This window comes from Thermobia domestica, chromosome 14 (assembly GCF_964235325.1).
Source record: "Thermobia domestica chromosome 14, izTheDome1.hap1.1, whole genome shotgun sequence".
Classification (NCBI taxonomy): Eukaryota; Metazoa; Arthropoda; class Insecta; order Zygentoma; family Lepismatidae; genus Thermobia; species Thermobia domestica.
Genome location: NC_137467.1, coordinates 62342744 through 62370679, shown reverse-complemented (window position 1 = coordinate 62370679; position 27936 = coordinate 62342744). Strand labels below are relative to the sequence as shown.

At 33.1% G+C, this 27936-nt stretch overlaps 1 protein-coding gene across 2 annotated transcripts; it reads left to right on the top strand.

The window, feature by feature from the left end:
* The first annotated feature begins 382 nt into the window (after nt 1-382).
* Nucleotides 383-27606, top strand: LOC145669693 (uncharacterized). 2 transcript variants are annotated; one of them, XM_081737981.1, is made up of 3 exons: nt 383-512; nt 6659-7113; nt 23711-27605. In XM_081737981.1, the coding sequence occupies exons 2-3, from the start codon at nt 6686-6688 to the stop codon at nt 24897-24899; spliced, it is 1617 nt and encodes a 538-aa protein (XP_081594107.1). In that variant the 5' UTR covers nt 383-512; nt 6659-6685; the 3' UTR covers nt 24900-27605. The 2 variants fall into 2 exon arrangements, with proteins under 2 accessions (XP_081594107.1, XP_081594108.1); XM_081737982.1 differs by having other exon boundaries at nt 443-590; nt 23711-27606.
* The last annotated feature ends 330 nt before the right edge of the window (nt 27607-27936 follow it).

The following is a 27936-nucleotide window of genomic DNA, read 5'->3' as shown; positions in this document are numbered from 1 at the left end:
CATTTATTTTGTATTTTTTTTATTTATTTAGGTTGTCCGTCCTGACCGAGGTATTTATAGGGTTTTTCCTCAGTCACACCGACAAATGCAGATATTGAACCTTTAACATAGGTCCTGACCTACACCTTTCCATATCCTTTCCCCCCTTCTATCGCTACGCCTTAGATACCTAAACAACAATTCAAGTTCAAATTCTGCGTAAGCTAAATGGAAGGCTGTCAGGTATCTGCTTGTATGTGGTTATAAGATTGGAGGTGAGGAAGTGGAAGCGAAAAGGATTAAAAATACGTTTACTAAATACAGTACTTGAACGGTTTGGATGAAGGGAAATTTTGTCCAGAAAAGGGAAATTCTGAAGCTTGTGAAGGGAAAACTGCTCTGAAGGAACTGGCATCACTGAATGAAAGTCAGTTGAGGGGAATACTTAATGTTCAGAAGAAGTGGTTGTTCGTTGTCTTTGATCTTGTAAGCAATACTGTATGAGGAGGCAGCAAGAGAAATTTGGTAGAGAGGTACATTTGTTATGATTTAGTGGTGGGAAAGGCAGTGTTGATAACCTAATCTAATCTAACATACTTTAGTTCATTCTGGTACTTTTTTCGATTTTTGTGTTGCATCGTAACCTAATTTAATTTAGTACATTTTTTTCGACTTTCTCATAGTCCACCCACGCCGTTGTTCAGACTCTTCTCCTCCAGACGAAGAAACTGGTTATATCGTGGAATGTTTAATTCTATTGGGTTAAGTGCCGTATCGCCGGACCAATTTTACGAAATATACCGGGTCAATTGCAGAATTTGTAAGTAGGAATGAGTGAAAGATTATGCGTATGCCCCCCGTCGCTAACGCGCCCTCCCGCTGCGCTCAAGGCTGACTCGGTTAGATAGCGTTCGTTCTTTTAGTGGCCACCTAGCACAAGTTAGTTCGTGGTTTATGCGTTAGCTCCTCATTTAATGCATGCTCTGCAGGAATAAGCGGAAAATGCGATAAATGTGAAAATTTGGAAGAGCCGTCGGCTCGAGTAATGCCGATAAGTGAAGTAGTAAATGTGAAGAATGTTGTAGGCGGCAGTGTGTGTGAAGGCGGAAGGACTATTTCGCACAGAGGTACATTTCATATGATATAGTAGCACGAAAGGCATGGCGTTGGGGAAGAAGGAAGAGCATTTCGAGAGCTATTTAGCGGAGTATTTATTTAAGGAAAAGAAACCCCAAGAAATTATTGTACACTGTCTTCTTCCTCAAGTTGGAAAGATTTACAAGCCTCAGTTTTGAAAGTAAGTGACTTCTAACTGAATGTATCTTTGCACATGTACGGAAGCTGTATTGTATGTTAACAAGTGAAGCGTTGCAAGTATGAAATCATGACAAGTGTTATTGAAATTTTTATGACCGCCAAAACGCACCCTCGCTTACGCGTATACGGCACAAGTGCTATACTATTAATTGCATAATTAGTTATGTGGGGCTTATGTTTAGCAGAAGGGGTTCAAGACCACGTGAAAAACAAGATTTACAGGACAAATGCATGACGAAATTATTTAGACCTAACATAATGTAACCTTAACTAATATATTGCACCCAGTGATGAAAATTTTCCGTTTCATAAAAACATACTCCACTTATCCCTACATCGTTGTTTAGCCGTGATATGAGGTGGAAAATTTTCTTCTATATTTTTTCGGAAAATTTTCCGTTCTTAAGAAATATCAGTGATCAAGTAACACCTCTTCAGTATTCATAAAATTGATTGAAATCATGTATAGAAATGTTAAAAAGTGAAAGATCGTTTAAAGAATCTGGAAATTTTCATTACTCACACAATTTTCAGTACAATGTAGGAACAAGTAAAACAATTTTTCATGAATCGGAAAATTTTCATCATTTTGAAGCAAAAAGTAAATCAACTTTTTGTGAATCAGAAAGTTTTATTGCTCTGTAGAAACAAGCGACAGGAATTTTGATGAATCGGAAAATTTTCATCACGATGTACAAACAAGCGAAAAAAACTTTTCATAAGCCGGACAATTTTGGATATTATGTATAGTGATGTTTGGTGGAAAATTTTTCACTATATTTAACTGCACTTTCAGCTAGAAAATTCAATTCCTGTAGAGGAAAGTTAGACAGCAACAAATTATCATTTTTCCAATTAGCTTTCGGAAACCAGAAAATTTTCTAATATTTCAAGTTGGGAAGTAGAAATATAGAGTGTTTCTCTCTTTCTCTCTGCTTGTGTGTGTGTGTGTATAGTGCAGGGAACATACATCAAATTCGTAGAGAACAAATATCCCATTCCAATATTTAAAATGTAACAAGAAATTGAAAAGAAACCTTTGTGAATTTATCAATTTCAGAAACAGAAAATTCCACTATTTCTTCATATGTAGGCCTGCCTGTGTAGTGAAATAACTACATAAAAGTCGCCATGAAGATTATATTTGTAAAAGAAAATAAGAAAAAATTGTTTTATTGTGTTTAACACTCGTAAATCATAATTTCAATATTCGAATTTTGTATAATCAACATCTTAGAGCAGATATTTGTATTGGAAAACTACCAATATTATGTATATAAATGCATTAGAAATAATGACGTTCCATAGAACAAGTACATATATATATGTATATATGTACTTGTTCTATGGAACGTCATTATTTCTAATGCATTTATATATATATATATATATATATATATATATATATATAAGGAAATATGTTTTTCATTTTGTAAATTAAAATGATATTACTTGTTGTTGCTTTTGGAACTCAGCGCTAAAAGTGCAGCTCTTTATGTTTCTTTTATTTTATTGGAAGAACAGCTGTACAAATCAGCTTCCTTATTAGTTATATTTCACTTTATCTTCTGAATGAATATATGAATAAATAAATGTTTATTTCCAGAAAATTGTCACTATTTGTTTTCATTAGTTACTTAAACTCGAATTTTGGGTAGTCAAAATTTTTACTGTAGACACTCATTATTATATCTAGTTATTTATAAATGTTGCAGTATGTAAATCTATAAAAGTAGTGAAGCTATCAGAAAATCGTCCTATGCGTATTAAACTGACGAAATCTAGTATTGTAAGATCAAAGGTGGATTCTGAGGGAAGAACGCATTGAAGGTTTTGAAACATTCTTGAAATGAAAAATCTTAAGATTTTCACTTCATGAAACTTTTTAAGACAATATTTATTACCAATATAAATTGTACCCTAAACAATGATGTAAGAATAAGTTGAGTATGTTTTTATGAATCGGAAAATATTCATGACTTTTAATAAATTGAAATTTTAAATAATAGAATGGGATATGTGTACTCTACGATATCGTTGTATCTTCTCTGCACTTTGGATACACACACACACAGAGAGAGAGAGAGAGAGGAGTTGATTTTGAATTTAACGTCCCTTTCAGCAGCACGGGACCAACTGATTAACGTGGAATCCGAACTACATGAGCTCCCGCTGGGATTCAAAATCAGGTCTTCCATGCAAAAGGCGCGTATGCTAACCGCTTAGCAACGAAGGAGCTCGCAGAGGAAGAGAGACACAAACACTGTAAAATTTTACTTCCCAATTTGATATATTAGAAACTTTTCCTGTTCCCGAAAGCTAATTGGGAAATTATAATTTGTTGCTGACTAACTTTCCTCTACAGACATTTAATTTTTTAGCTTTATGTGCAGTTAAATATAATGGAAAATTTTCGACCAAACGAACGTCACTATACATAGTATCCAAAATTGTCCGGCTACGAAAAGTTTTTTCCACTTGTTTCTACATCGTGATGAAAATTTTCCGATCTATGAAAATTCCTTTCACTTGTTTCTACAGAGCAGTAAAACTTTCCGATTCACAAAAAGTTGTTTTACTTTTATCTTCAAAATGATGAAAATTTTCCTACTCATAAAAAGTTCTTCAATTTTTCCATACAAGACAGAAAATACTTCGATGCTTTAAAAATTGTTTCACTTGTTCCTACATAGTACTTAAAATTGTCTGAGCCATGAAAATTTTTAGATTCTTTAAACGATCTTTCCCTTTTTAACATTTCTATACATGAATTCAATCAATTTTATGATTGCTGAAGAATTGTTACTTGATCCACTGATATTTTTTTTTAGAACGGAAAATTTTCCGGATAATTATAACGGAAAATTTTCCACCTCACATCACTACTTGCAAGTCAGGACATTACGCAATACACCGTTAGGGAAATACATGTTAAAATGAGATGAACAATAGGCGAATTATATTTATGGCTTGAAGATAATAGAGCACAATTAAACATCAACAAAAATACAGTAATAATTTTTACCATACTCGAATATCGATATCCCAATCAAACATATTAAAAGTGCATAAATAAAGGAAGATCATCTGAATTTCTAAAACTTCGGAAAATAGTACCCTAACTTGGGAGAGAGACATAACTGCAGTACAGTAGAATATATGCATGCACTATGCCTTAAGAACGCGAAAACGGCGGTAGTGTTGTGTTTACCTCAGTTACTGGGCGAGCGCGCGGGACGGGAGAGCGGAGAGTTTCACTGCTGCAGTTTTTTCCTATGGTTTTTCAATGTTACAATTTATGTGTTATAAGTAGCCTCTCCTGTATGTACTTAATACGGAATGCCACAGGTCATATTTGTATAAAAGTTGGTTACTTTTTATTTGATTTCTTTATAAAACGAGCAATCTGTTAAATGCAGAAGTCACGATACCAACAATTGATTAATTTAGGATTGATAGGTGTCTTTCGGAATTGACTTGCTCTTTAGCTTCAAGTTCGTAGAGGAAAGGGACAAAGGTTGTATTGTACGCTTAAATACAGGGAAAAGTGAACGCTTTTTTTTACTTTATATGAGTTACTGAAAGTATGAGCCCTCAAAACCTTAAAGTTCTAAAAGAAGCTGAAGATAGAAATCTTAAAAATGAAATGTACAAAATAACGTAAAGTGTACTTTGTTTCCTTGTACACTGTACACGCGATATTTTAATCACAGTCTTCCCTTGCCTATATTTCCTTCTGCGATTCATTTTATACCTAACAGTATGATTTGCTCATGACCTTTTAATCTCTCCTATCATGTTTTCTGTCTGAATTATTATTTATTGTGTTTTGTTTTCTGAGATTTACAGGAGACATGGTGGATCGGTGGTGGATGCTTCCCTCTGGTGCGTGGGGTCCCTCGTTCGATCCCCTATCAAGTAATTGCAGAGAACATCGTTTTATGTTTTTCGGGACACCCGCTTTCCTCCCACATCCCCATTATGCCATTTTCCTCTTCATTCATTCCCTTTAACCATCCATCTCCCTTAACCCTAAAGGTTATAACGTGGGAAGATTTTCATTTTTTTTTCTGCGATTTACAGTATTTCTTTTCATGGCTTATTCATCCATCTGACCTTCAAAACACTTTTATAGCAGTACGTTTGGAAGAATTCCATTCAGCATTTTTCTTCATTTTCTACAGTCAGTGCCTTACATCTACATAACGCCAGTCTGTACTTCTGCTTTCATTAGCCTTTAACTAAGTTTTAAGGCTAAGTTTCTGGCTACAGTATTATTTTTCCTCAAATGCCTTTTTTGCCTGAACTATTCGTGGTTCTATTTTGTTTGCACCTATTACCGCTTTTTATTTTACGTCCTAAGTACCTGCATAGTTTCCACCAGCCGATCTCTATTCTTGATCTTCATGTTTTGTTCTTTTTCTTGGGCATTTTATAAATGTTTTACTCTTGTTGGCGTACATGTTAAAATTATCTGTTAAGCATATGTTGCATTCCGTTCAGACCAGCATCTAACTTTTTCTCACCGTTTTCATACAGTTCCATATCATGATTGTAAAAAATGAATTATAAACTTTGCACAGGATTTGAGATTTCGTAAAGTTCAATAATAAAAATACATGGCTAAGCTTTAAAAGTCAAAGCATTGACCTATCTTGCAACATTTGTATTTCAATATGATAGGCATGTCAGAAATATTCTGAGATTGTGTAACGTAACATTGTTTACCGAGTTATTACTACCGAAGACCCAACGAAAGTTTTATCACAAAACATCATCTTTGGATATATAGTACATGCATGTCTTCTTTTACACGAACTCTTTTTCTGTGTTTTGTTCTGAGTATTTAATTTTTCTCTTATTTGTTGTGTACATTACTTTGAACAATTTAAACTTTCTTCATTACCAGGTAGATAAATTTACATCACTTAGTCAAATTTACTAAATCACGGATAGATTATTCCAAACCGAATCAATTTCAAACCCTGTAGCATTGTCGTTACGTATGCTTTTAGTAAATTGGCCTAAGATAAATGTAGAACCTTAATATCTTCGATATATACATATATAGATATGTGTGTGTGTGTGTGTGTTGTGAATGATTGAAACTGAAGAGTTTTCAAGTGAAAACTTTATTTTAATGTTTTAACACTGCTGTCCATGCATTAAAAAACCATCTGTGAGAATTTTTGTTTCCTTTATAGTATATATTATCTGTTTTTAAAGATTATATGTCACATAATTACTTTGAAAATGCGTTATTCTTGGTCCTAACTGAAGATATTTTTCTTTTATTGTAACGCAATGCTATGAAATAATTTGCTCCTATTATTAATGTTGTCAATATTATTTTTACTTTTAGGTTTTTACGTAAGTAATCCACGTCGAAATGGATACTGGTATTGACGAAATGAAATTGAAATTCCAACCAATACTTGTAAGAAAGATAGAAAATATGTCTTCATTGTGCTCAACTACAAAAGTAAACAAAAATATTTCTTCAAAAAGAGAAGAAATTGGTAACGACTTTAAAGTACAGCCGAAAGCTGAAAATGAAAATCAGTCGTTATATTTGGATGCAAAGGTTAAGACAGCAATTGTGTTGTGCGAAAAATTACCACCAATTAATGAACATGATAAATATATGCTTTCGTTTTCGCAAAGAACTTCGAAGATATCAGGCAGTAAAACTGAATTACTGAGTGATTTTCACAATAAACGTACGGATTCATGTATAAAAAATATTCCAAATATAAAAACCATAAATGGGGAAAATGAGTCGAGTATGATATTTAGAAACAACAACGAAGTAATTAGGTAAGTTCAAGAAGGAAGCCAAACACATTAAATAACTTTAAGGTACAGGCTATAAATAACTTAAATCAAAAGCGATATAAATTACGGTGGACATAAATTGTTGTAGTTTAGTAAAACAAACGATGGCTTCAAAACCTGCAAGTATAACAAGGTATAAGCCAAAATCGAAATTTTCATGGATAATAAAGTTAGTTCGGAATAAGATGGAAAAATATATTAATAAATAATTAAGAGGCTACGTGTGTTAATTTCATATTTCAATACTACATTTCAAGTTTCACAAATACCAATAAAAGGAAGTAGATACCGTATACATCCGAAGTCATTTCACATTCACAACTTTACCGTAGAGTAGGTCAAACTCCCAACGAGAGAGAATGGATGGACCATTACTGTTCGTAATTTATTATCCTAATCGAAATTCAATCTGCAAAAAGTGAATTATTTAAGCGACATCCGAATTAGATAACTTCCTCTACTTTTCATTTTCTCGATTTTTATACTTTTTTCCTTGTTCAAAAAAAAAAAAAAAGTTACTGCAAGTTTCGTATGAAAATATATTTCCGTAATACTTTGGTACTAATATTTCCCTATTAGAACATGGTAAAATTATCAATCTTCATATGGTCTTTTTTTCTCCCAATCGCAAATTAATAGAAGAATGGCTATAAGCATGGTTTATTCATGAGCAGGAAATTAGCTGTAACCTACAGAGTTTCTGGTATAAAGTCTTATAACCCGGAAGTGCTTTCTTTCTAGATTAAAATGTGTTGCTTGATATCTTTGTACTTGCCGAGGGTCGTATACATATGTGTGTAATTAGGTATGTTTTAACTTTATAATTCTTATCCTGAAAGCGTGTTTTATCAGGCATATACGTATTAGTAATATGAGGTCAGTTTTTTAAATTATACTTCTTACATAAATGATGCCTTAGAATGAGCTGACACAGACATAATATTTCTTCTGGTTACTTTGAGCCTGATGATTATGTAGTGTAATTATATTGGCTTGAAAGGCTGAAACTTGTTGACCCACAGTACAACTTCTACAGAACTGTTTTAGGTTCAGTTCTTTTTTTTTTATTTGGAAAGAACTCTATTTGATTTTTTAAAGATCTAAATGTAATACATTTCTAGAATTTCCTTATTTTTATATTGCTGTGCCAAAAATCACGGCTCATAGTCCAACTCCGTTATGAGAAAAAGTACGAAGAAAATGGAAAGACAAAAATTTCCTGGATTGGTGTCTTCAATTTAAGAAGATAGAGTTTCATCAGCCGCAATAGCCATTTGTGCACCACCGGTGAAGCGACCATTTTTTTTTTTCTTATTAAACAAGAAAGGTAACGTTTCTCGTCAGCCCTCATCATAGTAACAACACAGCATTATTGAGAGATACAAAATTTTTTAGCTCCACTCACATAACAACGAACTCGTTCCTCGTCATTTTTGCGTGCTGTTGCAGTTACATTGCGTTCGGAAAGCATACTGACCAGAAAAAGTTGCTTTCCCATTTAACATTGGGCGCCATACTTTGTACACCAAGCTGCTAGCATGAATGGAAAAAATATTTCTTCACTTAGATCGAAATCCACATATTTCTAAAACTTTCTATTTTTCTTATCTTCACTTGCATTGGATTTGACCTATGACCCAAAACATTTAAAACTCACGACAATTTTGTCAGTGAAACGCATAATTTGTGAGACGTTGATTTTATATTCTGCAATTACCAGCATAAGTATCTCTCTCTTGTCTGCTATAGTTCCATTAGCTTTTATCCAACATTTGCTGATGCATCAGAACTTGGACAGACCCAATCCAACGTACATGTAACAATTATGGCAACCGAAGGGAATAGACCTGGGCAGCACAAAAATAGGCCTTGGCGTGGGAGACCCGGGTTCGATTCCCGGTGGGAGCTTAAGTGGTTCGGATTCCACGTTAATCAGTTGGTCCACGTCTCATTTAGCCTCGCTGCTGAATGGGACGTTAAACTCAAAATAAACTCAACAACAAATAGGCCTTTGATATGAAGTTGATGAAACCTAAAATACATACGATAATTGTCTGTTTAAAATGTGTTGTCCAATACACGCTGTTAGGATCATCATTATTTTTCGATTTTTTTTTTCCCTAAAATATTTTGATACCAGACCAAAGGAAGAGAAGAGAAAAATTATCTGAATTGAATAATATTGAATAGGGCTGCAAGCAACCTAAAATTTCAAAGAATTTACAGTATACAATATTACGCAACAGTGTGTAATTTGCCCGTATAATTTGGGGATGGCTGCAGCAAGTAAAACCATATTTCTTGAATAAAAAAGTAATAGAAGCAAAACCAGATCTATTCCTGTGTAACATCTTCATTGCAAGGACCTTGAAATCAACCACATTAAATTCAGATTTAAAATTTTTAATAGGAAGGGGGAAAGCATTTTTCAATTTCGAAGAGCCATTATTTATAATACATGGAAAAGAGAAATAGAAGTTACTTGGTACTAATTTTATACTTCATGTTGAGATGTTCAAAGTAAATGCAGTGAAACCTGCATAATATGGGCAGATTTTTGTGTATCGGCAAAAATATTGTATTACTATTTGAGAAGACTCTTTTTATGGACACAAACCCTTTTGTTTGAGCTCCAACGGTTTATTAACCACTTTTAGATAGGAATTATTCTCAGCTTAAATCTGTTTAGCACAGAAGATACTTGCCGCAATTCATAAATAAATTTTTAATTGATTCCAACTAATCCGCGAGTTACAAGCAAGTTTCGATTAATATTAGTGTTTATAGAAACGGTACTGCGTTAGTATCAAGTGGGAAAGATTGGTCGGAAATGTGTAAAACTTTTCCAACTCAACCATCCTGAATGAGATTTTTCCTGGTTTTCGTCATTCACAGCAGGCAAGTACCTAACATACAGATCGCAAGCCCCTTTCCCGGATAGTGTGATCGCCGAGGGACATATCTCATATATGCGACCAGCTTTCAAAAACCATAGATGCCAAAAGCCCAGAGTTACACTTCCTAATTCTTAGTGCCAGCAAACTTATATGCCTGATAACTACTTATTTATGTATTTATTGTCAACACAACAGGCTATAGCCCAATGGCAGTGTTGTAAATTACGCAATTACATGTTCATAACTTATGATAATGGCATTTCTAAATTTCTTAGGCGACATATCACATACATCACATTCATTGTTATTTGAACACATTCTATTATACAAAGCTGTTGTCCTCCAGATTGGTGATTTCATCATTATATTAGTTCTCGATTTTTTTGCAGTAATAAATACCAGTGTTTCTACGTACTTTTAATGTGGAAACATGAAAATTGAATAAAGAATCTAAATCAGGACAATCCAAATTACTTGACGTTACTTTTTGAATAAATAATAAATCAATCATATGTCGCCTTTGTTCTAGTGTAGGAAGATGAAAGTTAGCAAGTATGGTTTTACAGCTGTCATAAGCAGAATAAATGTGAGTTTCTTTATATGTTAGAAGTTTTTAAAAAAAAATTTGTCTGTATTCTTTCTAATTGCTTACGATGTTTTATGTAAGTCGGATTCCAAATAGTAGAAGCATACTCTAACTTTGAGTGAACATATGCATTGTACAACTTCTGTAATGTTGAACAGTTCTTAAATTATTTTCCCGTTCTAATTATGAATCCTAATAGCTTGAATGCTTCACTTCTTATATTTACAATGTGACTGTCAAACGTTAACTTAGCATCAAACGTAACACCAAGATCTTTAACTGATTCACGCCTGTTTACTATGTATTTATTAATTTCATAAAGTGATGAGGTGATTTGCTCCTAGTGAATGATAATACTTTGCACTTGCTTGCATTGACCCCATGGCTCAGTGGTAGAGCGTTCACCTCCGGTGCTTGGGGTCCCTGGTTCGATCCCAGCTCGCGCCGTGTGGACTTTGTGGTGGACAAACACCGTACTCGTGGGTTTTCTCGGGGTTCTCCCGTTTCCTCCCACTTTCTTCATTTCACTTATTTCTCATTATCAGCGTCTCCTTTAGCCTAACCGGCATAAACGTGGGACGTTAAACTTAAAGATTTCATTTCATTTTTGCATTGACCCCCAAGTTGATTCGAAGAGCACCAGTTACCAATATGATCTAGACCTTGCTGCAGCTTTATGTTGTCGTCCACAGAATTGATTTTAGCATATAGTTTTAGATCATCGGCATATAGTAATTTTCATGGTCAGGAATACAGTCAGGTAAATCATTAATAAACAAGAGAAATAACAATGGTCCTAAATTTGAACCCTGAGGGACTCCTGTGGATGCAATATACTCTTTAGACTTGTATGCATTAAAAGGAACGGATTGTTTACGATTAGATAGGTATGATGAGAAGAATTTAATCAGGAACGGAGAAAAGTGGAAAAGCTTTAATTTTTCTAGTAATATGTTATGATTAACTTTATCAAAAGCTTTTTCAAAGTCAATATAAATCACATCTACATGGCTGCCTACATCTAATGAATTCGCTATAAAATTGTAATAATTGCAAGATTCGTTATTGTGGATCTTTGTAAAATAGAGCCATGTTGTTTAATTAAGATAACCGGTTTGACATGATTAAGGATTCGTCGATAGGAGATATGCTCAAATATTTTGGCAAAAGCAGGTAATATTGCTATGGATCGAAAGTTGGTAATATCCTGATTATTGTTGGACTTCGGAAATGGACAAATTAAAGCTGTTTTCCATTTGTTTGGGAAAGTGCTTGTTCTTAGTGATAAATTGAATGCAATTAATAGGGGATATTTAAATATATCAGCGCAACCCTTCATAATGTAGGAGGGAAGTCCGTCAGAACCAACTGCCGTTTTGGACTTAAGGTTCTTAATAGCCATTTCTATTTCCTTCAAATCTATCTGGCAAATATTTAGTGATCCTATGCTACCATATCTGTTATCTCCCAGATCTATGTTGGGATCAATTATCGTTTCTGAAGAGGGAACATACACTGATCCAAAATACTTCGTGAAAGTATTGGCTATTTCCTCGTTACTACAGAAATTATGACCCTGAAACTTTAATGGTTTTGACGGTAGATGTCTTTTCCTATTTGTAATAAAATTCCACAATGCACCTGAAATCTTAGTAATAATATTTTCAGTATTATGTAAGAATGTTTCATAGCCTAACTTCATGTCATTTTTAACTTCTCAAACGAGCAAATTCCATGTGATAGGAAGTACTATTGCTAGTTTTTAGTTGAAATTTCCTACGATAACTTGCCTTAGTCCTCAATTCTTTAATTATATCCTTAGTGAAGCAGCACGAAAATTTCGAGGTAGAGTTTTTCCTGCGAGGGACGCAAGTATCGAATGCTTCATAGGTAATATCATATAGCCTACCCACTAGGTTGTTAACATTATTGTATTCCCTTAGGCATTCCCAAGCGACACGCATTAAACTAGTATATAATTTCATAAAATTCGCCTTTCTAAAATTGTAGCCAAAAATGTTAGAATTATGACCTACTTTTTGAGGGACTTTCATGATGCACATTTATTACTATAGCGGGATGATGTTGATGATCTGGCACTAATGAGAGTAATTCCCTGATAATTTCAACATTCTAGTGTTTATAAAACTAGATCTATAGTACGATTATTATTGTTTTGTATTTGATTAAAAGATTTCATATTATAAAAAGCCATGAAATTATGTAAATTTTGAAATTTTACGTTACTATTTTCCAGATTAAATTCATTATTTTCTATTTATCTAATGTTAGAATCACCAACCAGGAGAACAGAACAGCTTTGGGAACACTTACTTTCAATACGTTCAAAAAAAATAATATATATATACACATCTATACTTGAATTTGAATCTACACATATAAAAATTGTTTTACCCCCAGTTGTGATTTTGACAATAGCACAATCAAATTCATCATCACAGCTGTCTATGATGATGAATTTGTGTTATTCTTCTCAAGACTGCAGACTTTTTTCTCAAGAAATTGATAAGCCGCCACGATTGGTTAGTTCTCTCTGCATTTTCAGTAGTTAATAATAAAGTATGCAAATATGATAACAATTTTGTATACTCTTAGTGCGTTCTCCCGCCAAGTGAACTTTGTGGTGGGCAAACACCGTGTGCGTGGGTTTTCTTGGGGTTCTCCCGTTTCTTCCCACTTTCTTCATTCCACCATTTCATTCATCTCCCATCATCACCGTCTCCTTTAGCGTAACCGGCATAATCGTGGGACGTAAAACTCAAAAATTTCATTTCATTTCACTCTTAGTGCGTTAGTTTCACCTACAATAGAATCAGTAAGCTAATTAAAGGAGTTTTATAGAAATATGATTTGAACTTCAAAAAATTCACAGATGCATATATTTTTTAGTCCACGTAATATAATCCACCTTCCAAACGTACTTTTTATGTCTTTACTGATAAGAATTTTCACCAGTAATTTGCTGTATATAGTACTTCGAGAATTAATTCGAGTATTTTTACCTTTAAAACTAATGTATTTATTATATACAGTATAAATTAACACGTTCATTGTGAGTAATCTAAATATGTGTTACCTCTTTTTAACGGACTTCCTTGTTTCCAAACAAAGTATCATGTCCCCATCGATATCTGTTATTGAGAAGTTTAATTTAGAAAATGAATGATTTGCATGTTACTTACGTATCTCTAAACAGTTCCGCAATTTTTTCCAACACTTTATATTTTTAACTAGTATTATCAAACCTTTATACACTGATTTCAGAAAAAAATTGCCAGAAAAGTTATTGATGGACTGACCTTTTCTACTTGACCTATACCTCGCACACTGTTTTAGATTGTAGCACTTCTTCGTTTAAATTTATATTCCTTATTTTCTGCCGTGCATATATTGGATTCTGTAATTAAAATTTCGTAAGAAAATATACAAACAGAAATAAACCTTGTCTTGAGGCTCGAAGCGATTCTGTATGAATGGAAAACGTGTGTGTGTGGTGGAAAGTAGGAGTTTAATTCAGAGGAGTTTGTGTGGTGTAGTCGATAGACTTCCAAGTCAAAATCCAAACATTTTTTTAAAATTTGTATCGAGTTCCATTTCTTGTTCTTATTTATTTATTTTTTTATAAAAAAAATACTAACATACATGCAACACTTCAAAATTAATAAGAACTGAAAGAATGTGATAAGAAGATAATGTTATTTAATTTTCTTCTTAAATGCGGCCAGTTTTGTAATATACAACACTATTCATGGAAGGTCTACGATGTAAGCTATCATGGCTCCGAAAATGAGCTTCAGGAATGAGATTTAATTAACATCTTATTAGACAACCATTTTATTAATATTTGATGTTTGCATCGCCTTATAGTTCACCAGATGCAATTCGAAACAAGAATAGTAATTGCTTATATTCAAGAAACATAAACTTTGTGCCATGCAAAAGGTCCTATTGTGTAGTCAGTTAAGCGTCTGGTTTCGAACTGGCCGACTTGGTTCCAATCTTTGGTGTGGTCGAGAAATTTTTATCCTGTCGTTCCAGTACCGCTCTGAGATTCACTCAGCCTCCTTAAAATAAGTACCTTCGATAATGTAACGAAGAAAACGTATTTTAGTACGGTGTTGACCACATACGTTTCGATGTCTCGAATAGTCCGATCTACTGATACATGAGGCAGGAGTGCGGTTTTCATGAGGATAGGACGAATATGTTGCACAAATAAGAGGAGATAATAAGATAAATGGAACGGAATAAATCTAGTGTTGATAAAATACTATTACTCATGAACCTTCGAGCAGTAAACACAAAATACATTATCATTCAATTGTCCTTTTCCTCATAAAAGAAACCCAAGTCTTACACAGGATGTTTAGGTGGTAAACGTTTTCCATAAAGTTCAAAACTAACACTTATTAAACGTTTGGGGAATTTCTCAGAATCATCCATGAACTTTTGAATTTGTAGCTGGTAGATGCGTAAAAAGACTTGAAATTCTTGTAATCAGGCCGTTGTATGGGATTGTGCCTTAAGATTAGCAGACTTTCCGCAAAATGGCGCTTCGTTTTTCAATTTTCGTGTGGTTCAACACTGAAAGATTTGTCACAAGATATTTGACCACACGGGAACAGTAATGCACCTCTTTTACAGGGAATTCATTGATATAAGAATCCTCCAAATTGTAACTCGGGGTACTGTTTACAATGACGTTGAATTTAAACTTGTATGTGTTACACTATGAGGAAGTTTCAGTTAGACCAGTCCATGTACGTAGTCTAAATAATTTGTGTACAAAAATACATTATATAAACAAGATTTTAATTTAGGGAATCAAAGTTCTACAATTTTGAATAGTAAAAATGACATGGTCGAAGAAGTATTGAGCCATTTTCGCACGAGTTGAGGTTAGTATCCCAAATCTGAAGATATGTGAGTTACAGCGGGAATTAATTCCAATTTCCAGTGGAAAGTTGAAGCAAGTGGATATGCAACAAGTATTTTCTTATAATTAGTCTAAGGTAATGCGCCATGAAGATGAGTGAACATTACGGAAAACCGCTATATTTTACAATATCATTTCGATAAAGACACAAAGAATGCGAATATATATATATATATATATATATATATATATATATATATATGTGTGTGTGTGTGTGTGTGTGTGTGTTTTCATTCTGAAAATTTTGATGTTCAATATGTTCCTAGCAGTGAGCGACAAATCAGAAAAAATAAATGTTCTGGAAAAATCGTGCAAAACCAGTATGTAAGCTGTTGTGACGCCGCCAATCATCTAAACATCTATTACCAAAGTGTTAACATTTCAAGGAAACTCGCTACACAAAGCTGGACGTGTAGGTTTCACATTATCAATAATAATAATAATAAAAAAAAATAACTCGTTCGACTTTCTGTCTGCGAATCTCTACTCAGAAGTAAAGAACTCGTGCCATGTCTAAAGCGATTACTAACAGTGATTATAATTAGATGGGTTATGACAACAATGCGAGAAAGTCATGGTGAAAGAGGGGAACAGCTCCACAGTCTGTGTCAACTTTACGTTTAGCGTTTTGCGTTTAGTGGGATTAGGAGGGTGTCGTGCATCATGAACTATTGCCGTTGGAAAGAACGAAGGACTTGAAACTATACAGATCACGGCTAGTGTGAGTGTCCTAGAATTCGGAAGAAACGGCTGGGACTGATACAGAAAGTGTCGTATACCATGCTGAAACTTCAGTCCACATTCATCATTAACAACCCATCAGAAATTGAGAGAACTTGACATGAGGGGTGCTTAATATATCCATAGTATGGCAAAGGCATTACAAGCTCAAACCATAATCTGTTTTGGTTTCTACTAAACTTTGTTATTGGTTTTAGGCTATTCTCTTTCAGGTTAATATAATATCAACCTGAAGAACTTCAATTACATCACAGTAGTGTAGCCAGTGGAAATAGAATACATGACCGGTTATTTCAATCCACATTATACAGAATTACTTTAAAATTTGATTGTTGCCTCTATTCTGGGAACAAGTGAACGATAAATGACTCAAATTTCTTTGTGTAGCTATTCATAAAAGTGTTTAGTATTATAGTCTGTATATCTGAATACTTTAATATAAGCACATGCAACCATAACTGCACTTGACAATAAGAAGAGAAGCGTCACGCAAGTAAAATTCTCAGATCCACGCTCAAGTAACACGTGTACCCAAATCTTTATTAAATGTAGTTTATTTTGCAGTAAATAGACAGCGAAAATAAGAAGTACTTTTATAATAATTATTGGATAACACCAAGTTCATCTTCTCTCGTTTAAATTTCATGTAACGGAGTAAGTTTCTTCAATATTAACTCAGTTGGTGCCATGTATTTCGGCAGCGGGGATTCATTATCCTTCGGCCTTATTCCGTAATGATGGGCAAATTCCCGGGAAGATTCCCACAAATGGGAATTTTCCGGTAATTTATGTACAATCACAAAGAAAATTCCATTCTATTACTATATTATGATTTCAAAGTTCGTTTTTTATCACAATATATTATTACTATTGTCTCCAGAGAATTCTTTAAAATGTATATTCTGAACGGTATTACGTTATTTTATTATATTTAGAGATTACGCATAAATGTATATTTACTTAAGTAGGTTCTATGCAAGTAAATGTGTGAAAAGAATGGTATAGTAAGTCCACATTCTTTCACACCGCTAAACAGTTTAAATTTATATGCAAATGGATTTTCTAAACTTGACTCTACTACTGATATTGTAAACATTTTAAATTTTATAAACAAATTAGGTTGGGTAACTGCCAGAAGACATATGTCTCACCATTTTATCAACATTTGCTCATATTAACACAATATTTACAAGATACTGACTTTATAATTTGCACTTAAGATTGCCACACACGACCTTTCTTCTTACCTATTTCTCGAAATTTCATGCGTTAATTCACATGTAAGAGGTCTGAGTATCTCTTCAGAAATTCGAGTCAGAGACAGGAGACAGACCGACGTCTGTCACTAACGGTGGTTCGGGGTGTATTAATAGTACTTCATCTCTACTTCTTCATAATTTCTACATTACTTTATAAACTGGTTCCTTTTCATCATTTGTAAATTAGTACTTTGCCACTTTTTAGTGCAAATGGAAACGGAACTAAATAAATTGTATTATTTATATAAAGTAAAGTCAACGAATTTCATTCTTTTAACCTCCAGACATTTTAAAACCTAGAAGTAAATCATAATAAATTAAAAATAAAGTAATTAGTCATATGGTTCTTATAATGTGGAAGATAAAGTTAAAAAAATGGAAATAAATTCCTTCCCGGGAATATTCCCATTTTTTTATTTATTTTCCTCCCCACCGGGAATATTCGCACTGACCATCACTATTACTCCGTAGTAGTTTGCGTTGATACGAAATTTGCGCTTTAGCTAGCGATGACAAGCATACGGTGGTGTACTTTATGATGTTTTTAGGTTGCGTTGCGATTCGCAAAATTTGAAAAGACCTATGTGCAATCAAATCATTTCTGAATTGTATGAAATGCTAAGTAATTTTTTCTTATACATTTCTCTCTTGTATTCCTTTTACTAATTTTCTTGGTGGTGTTGCTGCTACTTTCTGTTCTTGTTAGTACTGTTAGTTAAGCAACCAATTAAGTTTAAAGTTTTGGTACGACTACAATTGATGTTGTGCTCTTTTTGGAGACATATTCTGTATATTCTCCGTAGTGTTATAGGGGGCACAGTAGCTCAGTGGTATATCGCTTACTTCAGTTGCGTGGGGTCCCCGGCCAAGTAAGTTTGTGATGGATAACATCGTGTCCTTGGATTTTCTCGGATACTCCCATTTCCTTCTACATGTCCACTCCACTAATTCTCTTATTATCATTTACTTGCCTTAATCGTCGTTTCCCTTAGCCTAACTAGTATAATGATGAAACGTTAAAAATTTCATTTCATTTTCCTTGATGCTGTAGGAAACCAAGAAAGGAAGTAAAACCTCTTTGTACCAGTGTAAAACTGTTATTCAGCTTTTATTCATATTTCCAAAGCTAGACAATCAAGAACGGTTTAAAACTGTATTAAAAGGCTTCTGAAGGAACGATTAGTTGCAACCACAACTACAGTGAAAGTTCGACACTCTTCTCATCGTGCTAATGTGAATTAAATATTTCTTCTTCACGCAAAAGAAAAACTGGAGCTTCATTCCGTATAGGTCTTGGCGAATTTCGGTTACCACAAAAAGTTTTAAATATTCTATAAAGTAATTTGTGATATATTTGAGAAGTGCATTCCCATAAAAAGACCGGCGCATAAAAGCTTCTAGTTGGTTTACTACAAGTATAATACAAAACATAAAACTTAAATGGCAATATCGCATAAAATGGCTTAAGGGGAGAGGAACGTCTAATCACCAATATCATTACAGCAAGTACTGCAGGCTATGTAGAGAAGTAAAGCGTGAAATAGCAATAGCACATAATGATTTTATCTCTAATACTGAAAGTAATATAACCCACAATACTTCTGGGTCTACATTAAAATATATCCCGACATCTTTCTTCTGAGCCTATGACCTATGACGGACAGTCTGACTAAAAATGATGAAATTACAAAAGTTTTTGCTCAACACTTCCAGTCCATTTACAATAAGTCCTCAACTAAAAATAGTATTGACTCACATGAGAAAAAGTACCTACAAGGGGAATATCAGAACTTATACCATGGAGGTTAGTACAAAAGATATTGAAAATGCAATAAAGAAACAAACCAAATAATGTAATTGGGTCTGATAACATACCACCTTATTTTGTGAAGAGTTGTAATATTTTGAAATATTCCTTATCTACCTTATTTAATCTTTCAATTATGACAAATATTTTTCCGGAAATATGGAAAGAGTCAATAATATGGCTCGTCCCAAAAGCCGGCAATAAAAATAGCATAGAAAACTATCGTCCAGTAGGTATATTACCAACAATTGCAAAGGTATTTGAAAATGTCATTTATGATCAAGTCATGTATCATGTTAAATCTTCAACTTCAATATATCAACATGGCTTCCTGTAGAAGAGATCCACGATAACTAATCTCATTATCATTCCAGATTTCATAACTTCATCCTTGGATAATAATGGGCAGGTAGATGTTATACTGTATATACGGGTATTAATAAAGCATTTGGTATTGTGATTCATGACATACTAATTCAGAAAATTGGTAATTTCAATTTTAGTCCTATGTTATATATATATTTTTAATATTACTTGCGTGAACTAGACAATCCGTTCTGTATAAAGAATATAAAATGAAACCGTTCGTGTAAATTCCGGAATCCCTCAAGGATCTAATCTTGGGCCTTCTGTTTTTATTATTTGTTAATGATCTGCCATTTTATATTAATAAGTCTCAAGTTACTCTTTGCAAATGATTTAAAAATATTCGTAAATGTGAAATCTATACATGACTGTCTGCTCTTGTAACTGGGTCTGATTAATATACTAAAATAGTGTACTACCAATAGACTTGAAGTAAATATTAGTAAGTGTGAAATCATGACATACAGTGGGCGTAAAAAAACGTTTGACTTTGTTTACTGATCAATGGAACAAGCTTAAAACATTAAAAACAATTAAAGATCTATGTGCGATATTTGACAAAAGAAAAAATAACATTTTTGCACCTGTGCAAATATCACCAAGAATGCATATTGAAACCTTGTGTTTCTTATCAGAACAATCAAACAGTGTAAAAGCGCTTTATTTTTCTTACGTAAGATGGAAGTTGTCAGAAAGTAGAGCAGATACAAAGCAAATTCATACCTTTTCTTACATACAAGAGGACAGGACTTTACCCAAAATACGAACTGTATGGTAATTTACTTAACTTTACAATTCAGACACTTGAACAAAGACAGACTTTGAACGACCTCTTTTTCTTACACAGACTTTTGCCGAATAAAATAGACTGTATAGACATAATTGAAAAATTAAGACCTAGGTTCCATCTCTCGAAATACGCAAGGAAAATAGTCGCCTGTTCTACTGCAGGAAGGCACGTACAAATGCACTGCATGTCACTTACACGCAAAATGTGTGCCACGTACAATAAAATCATTAAACAGTTATGAAGATATAGAATAATTTCATTGTTCTAAAAAGTCATTAAAAAAATTGAGTGTCCTGTAAAAAAAAAAGTTTAAGTAAAATGTGTTAATATATACTCACAAGGAATATCACCCAAGTATCCGGCTCTGATTTCAAGGAAAGTTTTTTTTTTTCTGATAGAGGGCATGTATGCGTTATTTGTGATGACAGAAATTTTGTCATGGTGCATGTTTTATATATATATATATATATATATATATATATATATATATATATATATATATATATATATATATATATATATATATATGTATAATTTTTAAGAGTTGTGATGTGGTAACTAGACATTACTGCTGAAGTCCATTACATATAAGGTCTAGGGGGAAGTCGTATGGTAGGTATGACTTTGACAGCAGCCATCTTGAAATCCACTATTTTGGATAAAAGAAGTTTTGAAAAATGAAAACCGTGTCATTTGATACCTCATTTTAATAGTATTTTTTTTAAAAAATACTAAGCCTATTTTTGTTCTATAGTTAACCATTATAAATTTAGGACTGCTTCTAATGTGCACCAAACGTCCATTATCATTGCACAACGAAATAACTCCAACTTCGCATTCAGGTAATAACGAAGACGTAATTGATAGTAGATGAGACGAAAAATCAAATGAAAATTCATTTCAGAAAGGAAAACGAAATATGATAGTTGTGTAAATATGTGGTCGTTTGTTTTATTTTTATTTATTTCTTTCTTTATTTATTTTCTATGCCAATTTTTTAGCTAGTCAGACAAAAGTGCCATTCGTGTTCTAGCGATTGTCGAAGGTTCATATTTGTAAGATTTATAATCTGTTTTGACCGGGAACTCGATCAAGTTACACCTCTTATAAACAAGTTTCCTGTTTTCATATTATGGTCATGGTACAAACAGCATGTTGGGAACAGTCATATTATGTCTCTTTGATATTTTCTATCATTGCTGATGTTCCTTTAAAGTTGTATTTATTAAAAATATTTTATTATTTGTCATTTGCGCAACATAAATGCTACATTTCCTAATAATTTTGTGTTTATATAACAATTTGTTATATAATTTCATTTGTATTTCTTTACGTCACATACGTCTATAGGCTTCTCATGTACTCTGATTTGAAATAAATAATTACATTGCAACTCTTCAAAATTCAGAAAGATTGCTGGATGCTTATCCCAATACTATTTATGAACTGACAAATAGCAACTCTTAAAGAATTTAATAAATTTACAAAACATGGGCCATGGCAACAATTGCAAAGTGCTAGTTGGAATCTTAAAACAAGCGGTGCAAATTAGGAGTGTTGCCAGTTTGAAAGATCGAATAATAGACGTTTGGTACACATTAGAAGTAGTCCTAAATCCATAATGGTTAACTATAGAACAAAAATAAGCATAGCATCTTTTGGGGAAAATGTGCGATTTAAATTGTCTCACATGCTATGGTTTTCATTTTTCAAAACTTCACTTTCATTCAAAATGGTGGATTTCAAGATAGCTCCCATCAAGGTTACCATTACCGTACCACTTTCCTCTAGGCCTAATATGTATTACTCAAGCTCTTATATACTTATTATCATTAATACGCGGGTTAGAAGCGGAGGTAAGGGAATTACACAGTAAATATAAACAATTAATATGCCTGTAACTTTTCCCCAAATGTGCGTATCTGAAAACTAACTTCACCAATGTTTTCGTGATTAAATTCTAGTCTAAAATTATGTATCATATTACCTTATTCCCATTTTAAAAACTTGGCCTTAGTTTAAAATTGCAGATTTCAAGATGGCTGCCGTCAAAGTCATACTTACCATACGACTTCACCCTAGGCCCTATATGTATCCACATTGTTGTTCTTCACTTTTCTCATTAGTACTCCGTTTACAAAGGGTAGCAAGGAGCTAATGCAGTAACCTCTCACCACAACGCTTAAAAATTATTTAAAAAAATAGGAAATATGCACCATGACAAATTTTTGTCATCACAAATAATGCATATGTTCCCTCTATCAGAAAAAGAACCTCCATTAAAATCGGAGCTGGACACTTGGGTGATGTACTTTGTCAAGAAACAGCTTCATTATAATGTAATTTTTGTATTCAAGTTATACGTTATACTCTAACATTACCTATTCAAGTTCATATGTAGATACTGTAATTGGGCAATAATGCCTGTTGTGTCGATAAATAAATAAATAATGTACCCTACACCGGCACTAATGATCTAATCTCTACGCTATCGTTGGTAGTATAGTTATCTTTCAATTCTGTTATTAGATATAATTTATTTCACTCATTTTTAATTTATTAATTCGAAATGCTTACTTTTCTAATATTAATGAGCTTACTTATTGGTCTTATGTGACAATTAAACTCAGTATCTCTATTGAACTAATACATAACAGTTTTTTTCTCACCTCTTCCCATTGTCAGTCAACTTGAAGCTTAATTCTGTCTCTGCCGAAAATTCAGAAAATAATTCAAAAGTGCAGTGTGCTCTGGATATGTCAGAAATTTTGAAAACAGCGTTTGAATGGTGTACAGTAAATCCACTTTTTAATTCCAAATTCGAGCTCAAGATACACGTTTAACAAAGCTAACGTCAGTACTCTACAGGCTAAAACCTATACTAGTATCATTCTTTGTTTCCCCTATTGATGTAATTCACTGGATTTGTAAAATAACTGTAAAGGAAATTTTGTTTGAAAAATACAAAGGTGTAGAAAAAACCGGCTTTGTCTTCAAACTAATTATACTGGGAAACCTGATAACAGGAATTATATAAAATCAACCGACTTTATTGCTTCCTAAAGCCTTATTTTAGTAAAAACATAATATTGTAATATGTATTCTTTTTAGTTTTACCTTATATTAGTCTTTTATCTCACTTGTTTTCAAATTTCTGTATGTTTTCATTTTCACAGGACTTACACCACTACCTCGCCGAGAAATAACGACAGAAATATGAACTTCATCAAACTCGATGTTGTTAAAAGTTGTAACAAGTTGTTATCAATTCGGTTACAAAAGCGGATAGCGAGAAAGAAAATGAAAAGTGTGAAGAAGGGAATTCCTAACCACCTCGATAGGAAACTGGTATTCGATTTGCGGAGTGACGTAACAAGATGTTGTCATTGTGGAAAATGTTTTACTTCTATGACTGATTTTCATAAGCACTTAAAATCACATGATCTTCATCTGTGTGTTGGATGTGGACAATGTTTTGCCACTCAGTCCAATTTGGAAGCTCATATTGAGCTTCACTCCAAATCCAATCGTTTCACATGTGATGAATGTGGGAAAATATGTGCTTCATCTTCAGTACTACTCACTCATTCTAGAGTACATACAGGAGCTAGGCCATTTATTTGCAATAAGTGTGGAAAAGGTTTTACTCAACCAATTACACTGACCTTGCATCAGAACCTTCACAGAGGTTTGAAGCAATTTGTCTGTAAAATTTGCGGTAAATGCTTTAATTGGAAAACTAGTTTAGACAGGCATCTTCATGTTCATTCCGGTACAAGACCATATCATTGTAATGAATGTGAAAAGTCGTTTGCTGATCCAAGTGCCTTCAGAAGACATAAAATCATTCATAGTAAACTAAAACCCTACAAATGTTCTAAATGCTCTCAATCCTTTGCTGATAATAGTGCGTTATACAGACATAAAATGCTCCATGGAAACGATGAGGAGAAAACCTACACTTGTAATGAGTGTGGTAAGCATTTCCTGTTTAGACCTTACCTAGTTAACCACGTGAAAACGCATAGCGAGAAACCTTATTCCTGTGAGATTTGCAATAAATCATTTCTCCGTAAAGAATTCTTGTTCAATCATATAGGAATCCATTACCCATCGTATTGTCACAAATGTGACAAGTGTGGCGATTATTTTGCATCAAAAGGTAGTCTCTATGCTCATATGAAATGGCATTTGGATAACACTTGTTCTCTGTGCGGGGAGTATATCAAAGAAAACTTAAATATTCATATGCAAATACACAGTAACTGTAAGAATATATTCATTTGCGATGTGTGTGGTAGGTCATACAGAAGTAAAGGTCATATTTCAAGGCACGTGATTAAATGTCATGTTGGAACAAGTTAATATGATTCCAGAACAGTCAATTACAACAATACTATATTTGTCCTACTAATTGAATAAAATCATAGAAGAATGTACTACGTATATGTTTTTTTAGTGTCTTTGTACATTGTCTCATATATTTGTGTTGAAATAGTTCTGAGCGATAGAAATTATTGGAAATATTTACTTTTGGATAAATGTAGTAGTCTGTTTTTGATTTTGTTGTAATATATGTGTATATCGAAAGTATGTGAGTTATATTCCATTGTAGTTTCATGAATAAACTAGGGCAAGAATATTGTGATGAGCAGGATAAATATAATTCGATTGATGGTTCTAGAAGCTACGGAATTTAAAAAATGGCATGTAACTATGATTTGTGCGTAGTTTAGTAACATGGTTAAGGTTATTAATTGGAAGAGTTCATTGCCTACAATTGCTTAAACTTCCGCTTTATTAGTTATGGAACAGAAAGTTTATTGTTAAAGTTACTTATATTCTCGTAGTTTTTAATTCTACTTACAATGTTCAATGTATACAGGATAAGAACAAAGAACTATTATCAACAAATGAATTCATTACTTGCTTCACAAGCGTGCACGTATATAATTTCCATAATTAAGATTCTTTCTCACGTAATATTATTGATAGTCGTACTTGTAATCCATGTCTCATGTAATGGAGATTCTTTTCGATGCGCTTTTGTATTTTGTAACTACAAAAAATATAGAATTCGTAATTCTGAAAATCTACTTTTCGTCGTGTATGAGTATGGTACTGCTACACACAGTGTTGATTTAGTATCCTTAATTTGGAAAATTCTTTTGTTTGTACTATTTAAATTACCTGTATTACATCGTATTTGCATTATCTTTCTCTTACCCGTAGTTTAAATTAAGATCTAAAATTTGTGTGCTTCGCTAGTTGTCGAATATTTGAATAAAAAAAAAAAATATGGTATGGATAATATGTAGTGATGACTGGTTTCCTAGTGACACTAGGATCTTAGTTCCTTTAACAGCATTCAGATGGAAAACTGCATGCAGTAAAATACAAAGAAACCTTTAAATATATCGCACAATAGATCGTGTTCAGCGCAGAAAGTTTATTTATTTATTTTGTATTTATAAAAATACAATTACGGTGTTACTTTCACCATATCTGTTTCGTGTTTTTCTCATGCATTTTTAAATAATCTGTGAAGCTTTTATATTTAATATGCTTTATTACATAGCATGAAAACAAATTTAAAACATCAGTCTTGTGAATTACACAGCGACGAATTACATATGAAGAAGCGTGCATTGTATTCAGATCCGCTCTTCCTTTTGTATACATTATAGTTCATTTCAGTTATAATCATTATTTATCTTTTAATACCAGCAATTTTCCGTTATACTAATTTATTATTATTATTATTATTATTATTATTATTTATGCATTATCTTCTATAGCTGACAGTATACGTTTTCAGATTAACATTTTCGATTTGACTGAACATTTTACTATCTTTTCGTCCGTATTTTGTTTTGCCATACTTCAGATACTGAACATGAGCTTGACAATCTTCATAACAGGCAATTCTCAATGTACAATGTACGGCGCTCACACAAACCGTAAACATATTAGGTAACCAAATGCGATAAACGTATCGTGTAAACTTGTTTGATTGTACTAAGTTTTAAAAGTCAATTAATTCTTAAACATATGCGAAGGTGCGAGAATAATATATATCTTTTGCTAGTGGTAGATAAATTTGTAGATGATCATTTAAAAAAGTAAAGCAAAAAGTTTTGTGATTATTTTTGTAATAATTATTTACTTAACATTTTATACTTTCGAGTAGATGTCTGTTTTGTTTAATATTTCTTTTCTTCTTTCTTTTAAAGTCCTGTCATAAATTTCAAGGGCCGCGGTGGCTCAGTGGTAGAGCGTTCACCTCTGGTGCTTGGGATCCCGGGTTCGATCCCAGCCCCCACCAAGTGAACTTATTGGTGGACAACACCGTGTGCGTGGGTTTCCTTGGGGTTCTCCCGTTCCCTCCCACTTTCTTCATTCCACCACTTCACTCATTTCTCATAATCACCGTGTCCTTTAACCTAACCGACATAATCGTCTGACGTAAAACTTAAAGATTTCATTTCATTTCCTGTCATAAATTTAATGTATTAATCTTATTTTAAACGAGATGGTTTGATGTACCTTCTTTTTTAAGAACTTCGTTCCTCTATTTCACCTTTGCGCCCTTCACTTACGTTTCGAAGAATGCAATGGAATAAACTAGAATAAAATTGAAAACAGTGCCATGCGCTCTGAAATCATTTCACAGATATAGTACTCCTATATTCGCAGTTATCTTAACAGAAAATCAGTTTTTGAAAGAATCTTATGCATTATGAGCTCTGTTCATTAATTTCGCACTTTTTGTATCTGTTTTATTGCATTTTATTGTGGTATGGTGACATACAGTAGAAAGGATTGTATTTAATGATTATCTTGAATATGATTCATATTTTATCATTGGTACTATTTATGTAGTATAAAGATACTACATAAATAAGGGATATTTCAATTTCTTCTAAGTTATAATTTTTCTTTTTCCTCATAATGGTCTATGAATCATCTTGATGGAAAACAACTTATTTGTAGTTCAAAGCGAAACAAGCAGTTTGTTTCAGTTTATGTAAAAGACTTCCAAAATTCTTACATATATGTGTTCCATAACTGCAATAAAATAATATTACATGAAGCATTTTGTTTTTCAAACGTAATAACTCTTACATGAATATAGGTAACTTAAAATAATAATACCAGATTTGTGCAGGTAAAACGCTACCTCAAAAAGATATGTCACATGACCCTCTTCCTATTTAAAAATTTTGACCTGAATTTAAGATGGCGGACTTCAAGACGGCCGCCATGATAACGTATACAAGATTAGGGTGGTCTCTTCCTCTAGTTCCATTATCCAAGATATCTTTTCATTCCCTTAGCCGTTTCTAAATTACGAGAGTTTATTCCAGTTTTTCCCCATACACTATGTATTGTAAACGCATTC

Bases quoted from the DNA above. Each gene is read 5' to 3' on its own strand.
- LOC145669693 (XM_081737982.1), top strand. From the start codon at position 6,686: ATGGATACTGGTATTGACGAAATGAAATTGAAATTCCAACCAATACTT. The intron at 7,114-23,710 runs GTAAGTTCAAGA...TCATTTTCACAG, and splicing joins AACAACAACGAAGTAATTAG to GACTTACACCACTACCTCGC.